Source organism: Amphiura filiformis, chromosome 14 (genome assembly GCF_039555335.1).
Source record: "Amphiura filiformis chromosome 14, Afil_fr2py, whole genome shotgun sequence".
NCBI lineage: Eukaryota > Metazoa > Echinodermata > Ophiuroidea > Amphilepidida > Amphiuridae > Amphiura > Amphiura filiformis.
In genome coordinates, this window is record NC_092641.1 from 61,297,717 (window position 1) to 61,312,456 (window position 14,740).

The window sequence follows — 14,740 nt, forward strand, 5'->3', positions numbered from 1 at the left end:
GTAAATATGTTATTAATGATATATTATTATTGTTATTATTGTTATCATTATCATTATTATTATTATTATTACTATTATTATTATCATTATTATTATTATTATTATTATTATTATTATTATTATTATTATTAAAAACATCGGTCGATTTTTGCCAAGTTTTAAAAATAACGGTTACTTAAAGGAGTATTTCGTGATCGTAGCATCCTCTTTTTATGACATTTTTCAGTAAATATGCACGAAAAAAACCTATTCCCAAAATTTCAGTTGATTCCGATTTTGCGTTCGCGAGTTATGCATGATTATGTGTATTACTCTGCTCCATAGACAATGCGTTGTAATTTCGTTCTGGTGCACCAGAACGAAATTCAAATTTCACTATATCTTTGCTAAACGAATTAATCTGCAAGAAATATTTTGTACATAAACATTATGTAGCTTGAGGTTTCCAGTGATATAAAAATCTCAACTTTTTTTGAGAAAAGTGGGGGATGAGGCTGTGGATCACGAAATGCCCTTTAATGAAATAACAGTTAGTTCATGAAAAAGAAGAAGTGAAATTTAGCAAAACGCGGCGAGGTTTATGATAAGGATAATTCACTGAGCAGAGTGCATTAGTCAAGATAATCGCACGAGGGTTATTGCATTTAGCTCGAGAGCCGTTAGGCTCTCGAGCTAAATGCAATAACCTACGGTCAAGTGCGATTATCTTGACGAATGCACTTCTGCGAAGTAATTATCCCTCATACACTTCAAGGGCATCACTTATAATAAAAGAAACACATTAAAATATGATTAATGTTATTTTTTTTAGTCTAAAAATTATTAAAACATGTATTAAAAACACTGGTCAATGACCTGTCTCCACTATCTGTTTATTTTCTCTTCATAGTCAGTTTGATGTCTGCTTATATAACTGTTAATAATGGTGTTACATTGAGCGTGTTTAGAGTGGCTGTATACGGAAAGATTATCATTATCATTGCAATTGATTTCGCAGTACTTTTACGCTTATATATACGCTAAATAATAGCTAAGCTGGTTAACTATAAACACGCTCATTGCGTACCCCAGAATCTACTCCCCTAAAACAAATTGATCAATTGCTGATTGATACCGTAATAATAACAATGATTTTACAAGTGCGATTGGAAATACATTGACTCATCTTTATGTCAAATTTCTATAGAATTACGATCCAGGTGTTTAGTTCAAATCATCTTCTAGATGATGCATGGAGTAATACAATTACCTTTTGAATTATAAAGACACATAATTTAAATATCAAAGCAGTGGTAATTTGGCAGAATGCGCTCCTCACTTGCTCCTCATTCAGCTACTTGTGCCCCGAGAGGAAACATCTTCAACACAAACCTTTGCATGTTTACACTATGGAAGTTACCAATATTTTAGGCCTATCACTGTCTTCGATGTACAAAGTAAATTATAGTACCAATTGTTTCCGACATATCTGGACATATATATGATATGACTGGATAATATCAGCAAGCATGGTGGTTGAGGAAGGAAATACAACAAGAAGGAAAACAGAAGTAACGAACAATGTCCCGTGATCAAGATCGCTCGACGAAAAGGTAAGAATCACTTTATTAAAGTTTTTAAAAACATTAGGCCTTGCAATTCATTAAAGCCATGCCGTGATACCGAAAACGGACGAATTTCATGGAATCGGAGGTAGAAAACGGAAAACAGAGCTTCATAAATAAAATTGAAATAATTGACAAAAGTGAATAAAATACTAAGAAAAATATCCAAAAAATGTGTCTGTTGTTGTTTTCAATCAAACAAACGTGTAAAAAGTGCGTATAACTTCTTAAAACGACAAAACATGGTAAAACGGACAAAACACGATAAGTCATAAGAAAACGGCAAAAACGTGGAAAGTGACATAGACAAACCGGAATTTCGAAAGTAGAACACAGCAAACTTCAAGGTTTATATTCAATACATGCATGTATTTCGGCTGATCACACAACAAAATTTAGGATTTAAAGATGTAGGCTTATACGTGTAATATAAACTGGGATATTAATATCAGCAAAAAGCTCTGTTTTTTATCATTACTATGATTACCCGGGTAGGCCTATTAACATATATAACGGTCGCGACGTGTTTTGTTTCATAAGTAGGCCTATAATGTCCAAAAGAATTGATCAAAAGTGGTAACCACCACCACCACCACCTAAAGTAATATCCTCCAATTGGGTAAAACTAAAGCAATACACCTCAAAAATGGGAACAGAGTAATTTAATTGTAAGCCTAAAAGTAAGAGAAAAGAAAAGTTAAAAAAACGAAAGTAAACGGAATAATGACACAATCTTACCACCCAAATTCGAACAAATATTGTATCAATAATTATGATACTAAGACACAATTAACTTTTTACAAAGACACCCAATTTTAATTGGTCAGTTGAAAACGTGATCAAAGACATGACAGAACAGTCTTGTTATAGGCCTATCGTCGGACCTAGGGCTTCTAAAATACAACTTCTTTCTCGCTGTTGTGTCGATGAATCTCTTTTACCTGTTTGGACTAAAATTCGGTGAAATTGAACAACACATAATTTAATAGAATTGACGCTAACAAAAAGTGTTGAAATGTGAAAGCATGTTAGCTCATAAGATGTAGACACAATTTTCTTTCATGACATTTTAAACATGTTTAAAGAATAATAACACTTCAAGATTAATAACATCAGTTTGAAAAAGGCTTATCGACCGCAAGCCGAAAGGTCATGTAAGTGAACAATTTTTGTTGCGAGAAATAGTCAAAAATTCATCAATAAAACATTTAACATGCACGTCAAACAAATTGATCGTAGAAAGCAAGGTCCAAATAATTTAAAGTATAGGCTTATAAAATGAAGTCTAAATAAGCATTAATTTCCAAAGTGAGAGTATACACACATCTTGCATTTAATGGATCTGGAATGAGCGTTTTGAGCGTTTCGACACTATTTTTGTGGGACATGAGAGCACATCAGACACATCGAATTGCATTCTGAATACGAAGAATGTCTTTCTGATATCAATAATTTTCATTTTTTGAAATTCACGATATGGTACAAATTTTATGACAAATTATTAAAATTTGATATTTTCACATTTTGATATATAACAGTCCTCGAAGTAAATCTTATAAATCTAATGATATATTCTAGTGTATGTAGCTGGGAGGAAAAGCCGACGATCAATTGAAATTTTGACCTTTCATATCGAAGATATGGATTTTTTTCCCCAAAAGACCAATTTTTTTGCTGTTTTGGGAAAAAATCCATATCTTCAATACGAAGGTCAAAATTTTTAATTGATCGTCGGCTTTTCATCCCACCTACATACACTTTAAGTATAAATCATCAGATTTATAAAGTTTACTTCGAGTACTGTTAAATATCAAAATATCAATTTTTAATCATTTGCCATAAAATGTGTATTACATTGCGAATTTAAAAAAATCTAAATTATTTGATATCAGAAGGACATTCTTCGTATTCAGAATGCAATTCGATAGGCCTATGTCTGATGTGCTCTAATGTCACACAATAAATACTGTCCAAAGGTTCATACCCCACCCCTTAAGTACAACTTACAATAATATCTGAAGGTTATTGACGTCATAATTCGATAATATGTATGTTTACTTCGAATGATGTATTCATCTGTTGTTGGCAATTGATTTTCTTCAAGTAGTTTAATCTATTGTTTATTATCTATTGTTGTTCTGTGTATTGTATTTTACTTATCAATCTCTTGGTGTTTCTAGAGGTTTGCTTGAGGTTATAAAAGGTCAGCGTGCACGTATTATCTAGATTCTTTTGTTTAGCGTGCACGTTATCTAGATTCTTTTGTTTAGCGTGCAGGTTTATATAATTTGTGCACGCTGACTTCAGATGACCTCGTTGAAGAGTGATTCGTAAAATATAATGCACTGGACAACAATGGATAATAAACAATAGAGTGATGCACTAGAAGTGTATTTACCCGTAAGAGAGCTCTATTGTTCCGCTATTGTATCTGCTTTTGTATCCACTATTGTATTCTATTCATAAAAGCTACTGCAAGAATCGCGGCAATCTCTGATATCTCTGGTGTCTACCGCCGGCGTTTCGCATTTATTAACATTCAAAATGATCCGATACTCTTACATTTATAGACTTATTCGTGCTTTTTATATAATATTCAGAAATTGCAATTATGAAAACTACTGTGAAAGTGAAAATATATTACCATCGAAAATATATCATACTTAAATTCTATAGAATATATAGATACCCAACCCAGAAGTGCCAATTTATTTTCTAAATTTTTGTAATCGCGCCCAAATACTCGTCGCAAATATCTTATACACGATTTTATTGATTCATTTTGGGCTTACCAAAAGTTAGAAGTCGTCAAAAATGGCAACACTCATTGATAGCTTTCCCTCATTTCAAATCATTAGTTTTGGTTTCTCTTTTGTTCAGAAACCAAAAATCAAGGGATTAAAAAGTGGAGATGAACTGGACTGCAATCATAACACTATATTGTGCTGGGAGGACACAAGAGGGTATATATAACCAAAAGTATAATGGCCTATAACCATACGTATATAATAGCCTATTGTGCTAACATTTTCATTATCGGATATCTATCAACGCGGGCGACAGTTGCTCTCTTCCGTAGGTGGCACACTTTCATGACACCTTATAATTACACCCGAGTTCTATATACGAGGCCTACATGTAGAAGTCATGTGCATATATTGAGGGGTGGGGGTGTTTTGTTTATTTGTCTGAAATATAAACGATGCATGATGATGTAGATGATTTGATTATGAATTAGATTATTCCCCGGAAAGCACAACCATACCTATGTTCCCTCCGCCACCTATATATAACCTCCTCCCTCCCCCTCCCCACACTCGATATCGACTCTTTTTGGCATTATTCTGATGATCACAGCACTTAATATCCAGCCAATCGTGAATTTTAAGGTGATTTCCAGTAATCAACCCTATTTGACTCCTACAAGACCTTGACCTCAAAATCAAAATGCATACGTATATGATTTACCTTAACCCTAACCCTAAACCCTAAACCCAGTACGGAGTTTCTTTTTGCTTTATCGAAACATGAGTATACCATTGTTGATCATAAATAAGGTTTAGACTGTTATTAACTAAATGAATGATAGATGATTTGGAAAGGATGTTTGGTTTATTCCATACCACATCTTTACCAATTAAATGACAAATATTTTTAATACCCTTTGACCAAGTAAACAAATTAGTGCAATGAAGACATCTGTTGTCAAGTAGTGCTTGACAGACTTGTAGTCGAGTCACTGAAAGTCGAGTCCGAGTCGAGTCGAGTCATCGAGCCCTCGAGTCTCGAGTCGAGTCGAGTCATGAAGCCTTCGAGTCCGAGTCGAGTCGAGTCATTTGAAGTTGTCAGTCGAGTCGAGTCGAGTCGAGTCAGGCCATTCTGTCGAGTCGAGTCGAGTCGAGTCTGATATATTTTGTCGAGTCATTTCGAGTCACTTCACGTTTTATATGCTCATGATAATAGCTATCAATTTGCATGAATTTGTACTTTATAAATTAAATTAAAATCCCAGTGAGAGTACATAATATTAATTTATGAATCTATGTGCTCCATCCAGTGCATTGTGGAAATCAGTAATCAGTCAGACTTGTAGTATTGCCATTAGGACCCGCCATGAGTATGGGTACGGGTGCGTGTCCCGGTACGGATTTCAGGTCATGGGTACGGGTACGGATCCCTAGCCTTGAGTATTCAGTACGGGTCCATTCCAAAATAGGGTGCAAGTACGGGTACGGAGCCATGGGTACGGAAATTGGGACTCGAGTACGGGTATACTGGTCCAGTAGTGGTATGGAAATTGGGACTTCAAGTACTTGTATGGGTCCTATTATGGGTATGGGTATAAACAAATAAAATTAATCAAGTACAAAAAGAGATCAAATATTGGTGGTCATAGTGAATCTAGCCTAAAGGTGGCATATTGCAAGTGAAAAAACTATGTCCGAGTCCAGTCCAATGTCCAAATCTATGTAAAATGTGAAATGATTATCTAAAAATGTAAAAATAGATCTCAAATTTTCATGGAACTTTCCAATCCATTAAGCTCTTGAAAGAGAAACATGCACACTGGACCATACATCTCAGCTCCCACTCAGTAGGATAATAGTTTACATGTAATACTGCACACAGCGTATAGGTATGCCAGGCAAACCTATCTGCTAGTCAGCCAAATTTGCCTAGAACACAATACATATTTACATAGAAATTTAAAAGAACAGGTAGGTCAAGGAAACCTACATAAATACTAGTATGTTGTCTATACTTCACTTGACCCAAATATATGACTTTTTTTATGGCGATGAGACACTCGCACATGGAATTTTAGGGGGATTTTGACCCACATTTTGATAGCAGTTCCACATAGAAAAGCTGCTATCATCATGAGACTAAGATCTAGAAACACCACCGAAATTCCAGACAAACTAGTACCTAGACCAGTGACTTTGACTCGCGTAGTGAAGCTGACACTGCTTAGCAACGACTTGAACAAGGACGCATACCCGGACGCAAGCAAGCAGATAATGATAATACAGAACATGTTACATTTGACGCGGCGCGGGAGATAACGGCGCAGTAACCACGCAACCGAGAGCGTCAGAATGTACGCGATTATCTCCGCGCCTAGTAACCCTGTCAATCCGTCAATATCACCTTGGATACGGGGCTTCACCTCCCACTGTGGTAAGGGATGGGCAGTCATAGGTCTAGGTGGTATGTCTATGACCGAAATGCTGTTTTGTTAGCTGAATCTTTTAGATGAAAGTCAATCTTTGACAAGATGTAACTTTGCTACAGAAAGGGCTATGACAAAACGGTTTTCAGTTTTGACTTTCTTTACTCAAGGCTTTAATTTGAATTCACCTGGCATACCTACAGCCTTGTCCCTGGGCGCAATTAAGTAACTGTGAGTTTACATGTAGTGTGCTACACACACATACAAAATACCCCCACATGCCTGCTGTCTGATACAGGTACTAGGTGGTCTGATACATGTAGTTTTTACCTTCAGGAGTAACCTGATGGACATGGCTTTTGAAGAAAGTGTATACGGTTGGTTGGTTGAGTCAACAGTGTTGGGTGGGGTTTGGTAGAGTGGTGTGTGGTGTGATGCAGTGAGTGACCTTCTCATCACATTTCTACAATTTTATCACCAAAATGCCATAAAATTATGCAGAAACTTTAAAATTGACCTTTTTCAGCAAATTTGTATTGTAAATTTTTCAAATAAGAAATAAAATATAAAATTTTGCTCCATTTTTGCAAATAATGACCCATTTTTTTCAAAATGTTGTACCAAATGACCCCTTCTTTCAAAATTTTATACCCAATTACCCCTTTTTCATTTTGTTATGTACCCAAACTAAGCAATGCCAATAGGTAGATACCTGTCAGATTAAAGTTGACCACAAAAAAGAGAGTATCTCGAAATGTTTTCCCAGTTTGCTGGTTTTTTTTTCTGTATTGATCAGTCATTGTGTGAATGAGACATGTAGCATACATGTAGGGGTGTGTGCACAGGCTGTTACAATGACATGTGTGTAGCATTCATGTACATTTTGTGTAGCCAGGCTCAGCAATGATGGACAATGGACTTTTCCACCATGCCAAGTTTGAAGCATGTAAAAAAAAGTGGATCATTTATATTTTAAGTTATTATAAAGATGCTGAGAGATAGTAAGCCCACTTTGTAAAATATAAGAATCACAATACACTGAGATGTGTGGAAGAAAACGTGCAGGTATTATTAGAAATATTAAGGTATAATATATTTTTCGAGTCATTTAAAAAAGTCGATTCAGCCACAGTGACTCGAGTCACAAGCCTCGAGTCATCGAGTTGAGTCATTAAATTTCGAGTCGAGTCGAGTCATCGATTCATCAGCCCTCGAGTCGAGTCGAGTCGTCGAGTCACCTTGCCTCGAGTCGAGTCATCGAGTCACCAAAACTCGAGTCGAGTCGAGTCGAGTCGAGTCATTTCGAGTCGAGTCACTACAAGTCTGGTGCTTGAACAGCAAGAGATGAATTACCTAAGAAACAATCTTGATTAAGTTTCCACCAATATTTTAAAGAAAGTGCAAGCATATAAATCAATAACGGATATCTTCCTAATTCAGCTCTAACAGCATTATTAGTAGCTTTACGGTGAACTGCAAGTATAAGTTTACAAACATGAATAACATGAGTATTTTCACTACTTGGTTTTTCGCAAATATCAATCAAATTACCATCTTTGATATTTTTTTAAAATAAAGGTGCCCAAATTTCACAGCCATATGTTAAAATCGGCTTGATAAGCGTTGAAAATACAGCTTGTCCCAAAAGTAACTAAATATTGTGAATTTGCCATATCTTAAATATTTCTTACTTCATACCAAAATGGAGAACATATTCACATAGATTGATCTTTTAGAATTATTCTGATACCAAAAACAGCATTATTAATGACCCCTTGACATTACTGTGCGACTGTAAATATGTGTGTATCAAACCCACAAAAGCAAGCTCAAATGTTATTTGTTCAAGCACATGAATGATGTGCTTCCCAGATCAATAGAGTTGGTTCACTCACTGCACACGATACATTTAGGTATGAACATTCATGGATTACATGGCCAAGCGTAAGCGTGACTGCTGTTTTAAATTATAATGATGATATATTGACAATATTAAACTTTACTTTAAAACAGTTGAAGTGAAGATGAATTTCCTATAGATCAACGGATTCAGATCGTATGGTTCTTTGCTGAGACGAAGTCTGACAAACTCACTCAAGCAAAGTTTAAGGAACAATGTAAATTATGCACCCAGCCGAAATACAATCCAGCAACTAGTGCAGAAATTGCTATCAACTGGATCTGTTCATGATCTACCTCGGGCAGGACATGGAAGAACAGGAAGATCGGCTACAAACAATGATGTCATACGAAGAGCGGTAGCGAAAAGCCCAAGATGATCAGTACGTCGACTTTTAATGGAGAACAACGTACCGCGTACAAATAGAGGTTACTGATCATCGAATCCTCAGAAAATATCTTAAGCAGTTTCCATATAAAATCCAGATAAAACAGAAAATGAAGATTACGCATTGAAAACAAACAAACAATCAAACAAACACAGCAAAATTAAACAAAACAGATTTTAAAACGATAACATGTATATCGTGTTATCAAAGTACTTTGGTGTTATCACGTCTCAAATGACTTATTTTGCCTTTATAAAAGTGGGTTTTACGGTACGGTAGATATCCGTTAATTTTATGCCAAAGGGTCATGACCACATAGACATCTTCTTCTCCTTCTTTGACGTTACTCCGCAACGCTCCAAGGGTTGGAACCACACGCAGAGGAATAGGTTGTGCGCATTAAGATGATATTAGTTGCTTTTCCTTTCCTGCTTGTAGTGCGTTGACAGTGATTCTTTAAAAGTTTCTGTGTTTGTTATGTTGATGAGGTTTTCTGGTAGTATGTTCCAGTCCGCGATTGACCGCGGAAAAAATGTGTTTTTGTAGCAGTCTTTCTTAGTATGCTATCTTTGAAATGCTTTACTGTTGTGATGACGGGTGGGGCGTGTAACTGGCTGCAAAAACTTTTGCGCCGGTATGGCAACCTGACCATTCTGTGTCTTGTGTAACATGGCCATCCTTGAGATCTTTCTTCTGGTTTGAAGTGGCTCCCATTCAAGACGCTCAATCATGTCTGTGACGCTACTTCGTCGACCATAGTCCCTGCACACGAAGCGGGCAGCCTTTCGCTGAACACTTTCCACTTTTTTTATGTCTTCTTTGGTGTAGGGGTCCCACACTGTAGCTGAAAATTCCAGGTGTGGTCTGATGAGAGTTTTGTAGGCTGTAGACTTGAGCTTGGTTGGACAGGGATGCAAGTTTCTACGCACCATACCTAGGACTTGTTTGGCCTTTGAGGTAACATGGGCAATGTGATTCCCCCACTTGAGATCATTTGATAAGTGAACCCCTAAATATGTATGTGACTTGACTTCAGCTAATGTTGAGTGGCCTAATTTGTATGTAATTGTTTCTGGTTTCCGTGCCTGAGTGAAATTTACAGCAAAACATTTGTCCACATTGAAACACATCTGCCATGTATTCTGCCATGTAAACAGTGTGTCTAAGTCATGTTGTAAAATTGTAGAGTCCTCAGCACTTTCAATTTTCCTATACACCACGCAGTCATCTGCGAATAAGCGCATTTCGGACTTGATATTTGTTGGTAGATCATTCAAATAGAGTAAAAAATGTAGAGGTCCCATGACAGTCCCCTGTGGGACGCCTGAGCGAACGTGAGTCCAATTTGAATGCTCACCATTTACTACAACTCTTTGTTTGTGTTGTGTCAAAAAAATTTTAATCCAGGTGTGAGTGCTGCCTGTAATACCATAATTTTGTATTTTGTAAAGTAACCTGTTGTGTGGGACGGTGTCGAACGCCTTCGCAAAGTCCATTATAATCATGTGCAAAGGCGTTCGACTGTCCAGTGCTTGTCCAATGTCATGTGTTGTTAGTATTAGCTGTGTTTCACATGAGTGTTGCTTGCGAAATCCGTGTTGGCTATCTGTTAATATGTTGTGTTTATTGATATGTTTCATGATATTGCTATGCAGAACATGTTCCAACAGTTTACAGCAGACTGGGGTTAGAGAAACAGGCCTTTAATTGGCCGCTGCTGTTCTGTCTCCTTTTTTGAATATTGGTGTTATGTTTGCAGTTTGCCAGTCTGTTGGTAGTATGCCTGTTGAGAGTGATTTGTTGAATATGTGTGTAAGTGCTGGAGCTAGTGTGTCAGTAAACATTTTTAAAATCTCCGGTGTGAGTCTATCAGGTCCTGGTGCCTTACTGGCATCCAAGTTTCGGAGTAATTTAGCAACTCCTTCTGTAACTACATGTATCTCCGGCATAGGAGGAAATGCTTCTTGTTTGGGCATGTTCTCCATGTTGTTTTCATTTGTAAAAACAGAGTCAAATTGGTGGTTTAACACCTCCGCTTTCCCAATACCATCTGATATCAGTCTACCTTGATGCTTGAGCGCCGGTATCCCGACTGAGTCTTTCTTCAGTTTCTTAACAAAGCCATAAAACTGCTTGGTGGAATTAATACAATACGACCGGACCCAATTCCAGTACGACAACTTACTAGCTTTCTGAACTTCCTTTCTGATGGTTTTAAATTTCATCAGATCTTCTTCATTCCCAGTCTCTTTAGCTTTGTTGTATAACCTCTGCTTTTCACGAAGTTTTCTTCTTATTTCTGGTGTTATCCATGGTGTGTTGTTTCTCATGCTGGACATCTTGGTTGGTATGTTCTCATCCATGCACTTGAAAATCCCATCCTTGAACTCGTTCCAATCGTGCTCAACGGAAGTGGTATTTCCTGACACAATGTTGGACGTAAAATTTCCCATGCCTTTCTGTAGTCCCTCCATGTCTGCTTTCTTAAACATGTAGAGTTTTCTTGGCTTCTGTTTTATTGTTTGTGGTTTTATGTTTAAGTCTATGAGTGGTACCCCGTCGTGGTCGCTTAAGCCCGGGGTTGACTTGACATTCTTAACAAGTGTGGAATTGTTAGTGAAGAACAGGTCGAGTATCTTCTTCTTCCTTGTTGGTTCGGTGACCATCTGTTCCAAGTCAAACTGGTCCGCGATCTCAATCAGGGTTTCAGCCTGGACTTTGAAATTAGAACCAGCCACCACAGTGCTATTAGCCCAGTTTATGTCACCCAGATTGAAATCGCCCCCAATACAGACAGTGGTATTACGATTCAGCCTTACACGACTCAGCGAAACTCTAAGTTGCTCCAGGTATGCAGGGTCTCTATTGTCAGGTGTTCTGTAGAATGCTCCTACGAGGAGTTTCTTACCTCCAACCAGTTGTATTTCAACCCAGATAATTTCACAGTCTGTGTCCAACTCTACCTGTTCAACAGCTATGATGTTCTTTCTGGTTGCTATGAACACACCTCCACCACGAGTTATGTATCTGTCTTTCCTGATGGCACTGAAGTCCTCTGGGAAGATTTCGTTGTTGTCCACAGAATCAAATAACCACGACTCTGTACCTATGATTACGTCAGGCTCATGTGTTTCTATATATGTGTGCATAGATTCCCTTTTTGCTCTTACACTTTGAAAGTTTATGACAGCATTTTTTACTGACTCCTTTTTCTCTTTTCTCCCCGTATGAATTCTTTTTTGTTTTAGTTGGTGTTTTTTTTTTCAACTGGTGATGAGGTAGCTTGGGGTGAGCCCAATACTGATTTTATTTGGTTTTCATCACCTGGTAGTGAACTCAAGTTTCCAAAGCTATTTGATACTTCGACACTTGAGTTGCTGAAATAGATGTCCAGCTGAGTAATTTGGTGTGTTACATGTGTTACAGAACCAGACAATCCCACTTCCATCCAGGTCTTCATACGTTCGTGTTCCGTTCCCATACCCATACAATCGGTATGGTACCATTCAAGGCATGTGTCACAACGGATGCCCTTCTGACCCCACTTCACAGCCTTATCGCAAACCTGACTTGGAAATTTGGGCTTGTAAGGTCCTGGGTTTGATTCAACTTCGTGCGCCATAACAACAAGTAACATGCATAAAAATGTGGAGACATTTTTGTTTTTATTGTCAATGTGGTGAGACATTTTAATTACAGCAAATGTATGGGTCATATGAGATGCATGTAACGAAGTATGTCTGAAAATGATGAAAGACAAAGTAGTTTCGTTTACCCCTAATGAATGCCATGTATTTCTACTAATGTACGATCTCACATAGGGAAATATACCTCCTTGGCCAGGGTAGGGTTGGTCCAACATACCTACATAGTTAAATTCACTGACACTTGCATTGTTTACATGGTTAAAGCTCAAGTTACTCTCAGTACTGTTCTGGTAAAGCACAGTTTTTAACAGTACATATAAAACAACGGTAGACATAGATAATTTCATGATGAAAGATGAACAGGAACGGTGGTCAGGTGCCACACCAGCGCTACTCGTTACTTACAAACCAGCTACGTTACCCCATCCCGATGCTCGCTTAGCATTCCATACTACACATGATGGCTTCCATCTTGAAATCAGTCAATCAGTGATGGTAAACAAATGTCTAAAAACACATATAATACTACCTCATAAAACACAGAAAGCAGGAAAATTGTGATGAAAAGGATATTTTATATCAACACATAGCAAAATTGTGTCAAGATGGGCATATTTGGCATCGTAACATTTCTAAAAGAATTATCTACATACTGTGCAATTTTTGTAGCAACACTATTAACCCAACGCAAGTTATGGCAAATTCACAATGTTAAGTTACTTTTGGGACACCCGCTAGTTTCAAACTACATTTACATGAGCAATTAAATAAATTCTCCCTTATCTTAAAAACACCTTATTATATTAGCTTTATCTCTAAGTACATTAATCGCATTTGTAAAGGAACCTGATGGCGTAAAAAACTAGATAACTATAATTATTGCAAACTTGAACTTGATTATTATCATACAAAAAAATAAAATTATTACAAACACGACAATCTTTTTTAAAAATCATAACTTTAGTTTTAGCACTGTTAACACATCATTTCCATTTAAGACAGTAATCATACAAGCTATTAAGTGCAGTTTGAAGTCCCTGTGTACTGTCTGACATAAGAACAAGATCATCTGCATACATGAGACAACTAATTGGTGAATTATTTAACATCACAGGATCACAAGTATCATCAAAATATTAGGAAGATCACATAGAAAAATATTGAAGAACAAGGGACTAAGTACACAACCTTGCTTAACACCAACAGAAGAATTAAAAGAATCGGTACGTTTGTTAGCACATTTCACTGAAAATGACACCGAGGAATATATATTCTTAATAATTCTAATAAAATTACAACTGACACCTGCTCTAATTAATTTATATATGAGAGCATTCCGCCAAATAGTATCAAAGGCAGACGAAAAATCAACAAAACAAACAAAAAGTTTCTTAGACTTTGAAATATATTTATCAATAATAGATTTCAAAACAAGAACATGGTCTTGAGTACGAGTTCCTTTTCTAAAACCAATTTATTCATGAGGAATGACATTTCTTGAATCACAAAATTTTGTTAATCCGTTATGAAGAATTAAACAAAAAAAAGTACAAAGGTTGCTAGAGACAGCAATGCCCCTGTAATTTTTAGGAGAATTCTTGTCACCTTTATATGTATAACTGATAGAACACTTAACCTCCATGAGGTTACCACTTAACAAAATTAAATTAAAATTTTTTGCTAATACAGGTGAAAGAATACAATGACCATGTTTTAACATCTCATTGCGGATACTGTTCAGCAAATTACTTCAGCGGTGTTTGTCTGCTCTGTCTGATTATCGCGAAAAAAGAATTTAGGTCACGCGTTGCTACACAGATTGACCAGCGAATGTGGTGCCGATGTTATGATGACGTGATGCAATTAGCCAATCAGAAGCACATTTGCGTATGCGCCATAAACTGCGCCAAAGTTGCGCTGAAGTTTTCTGCTGAAAACTATAATTGGCATAAGGGCGCAGATCACCAAATCGGCTCTCCATTGAAAAAGGTGCCAGTCTTTCTCTCTCTATGATAGAAAATGCTGCTT

At 36.9% G+C, this 14,740-nt stretch overlaps 2 protein-coding genes across 2 annotated transcripts; both read right to left on the reverse strand.

Moving 5' to 3' along the window:
- Positions 1–9,628: 9,628 nt before the first annotated feature.
- On the reverse strand, positions 9,629–10,309 carry LOC140169551 (uncharacterized). The gene has a single exon (XM_072192814.1). The coding sequence runs from the start codon at positions 10,307–10,309 to the stop codon at positions 9,629–9,631; it is 681 nt and encodes a 226-aa protein (XP_072048915.1).
- Positions 10,310–10,768: 459 nt separating this feature from the next.
- Positions 10,769–12,214, reverse strand: LOC140169552 (uncharacterized). Its single transcript, XM_072192815.1, has one exon. It carries the CDS (start codon positions 12,212–12,214, stop codon positions 10,769–10,771), a length of 1,446 nt encoding a protein of 481 aa, XP_072048916.1.
- Positions 12,215–14,740: the final 2,526 nt, after the last annotated feature.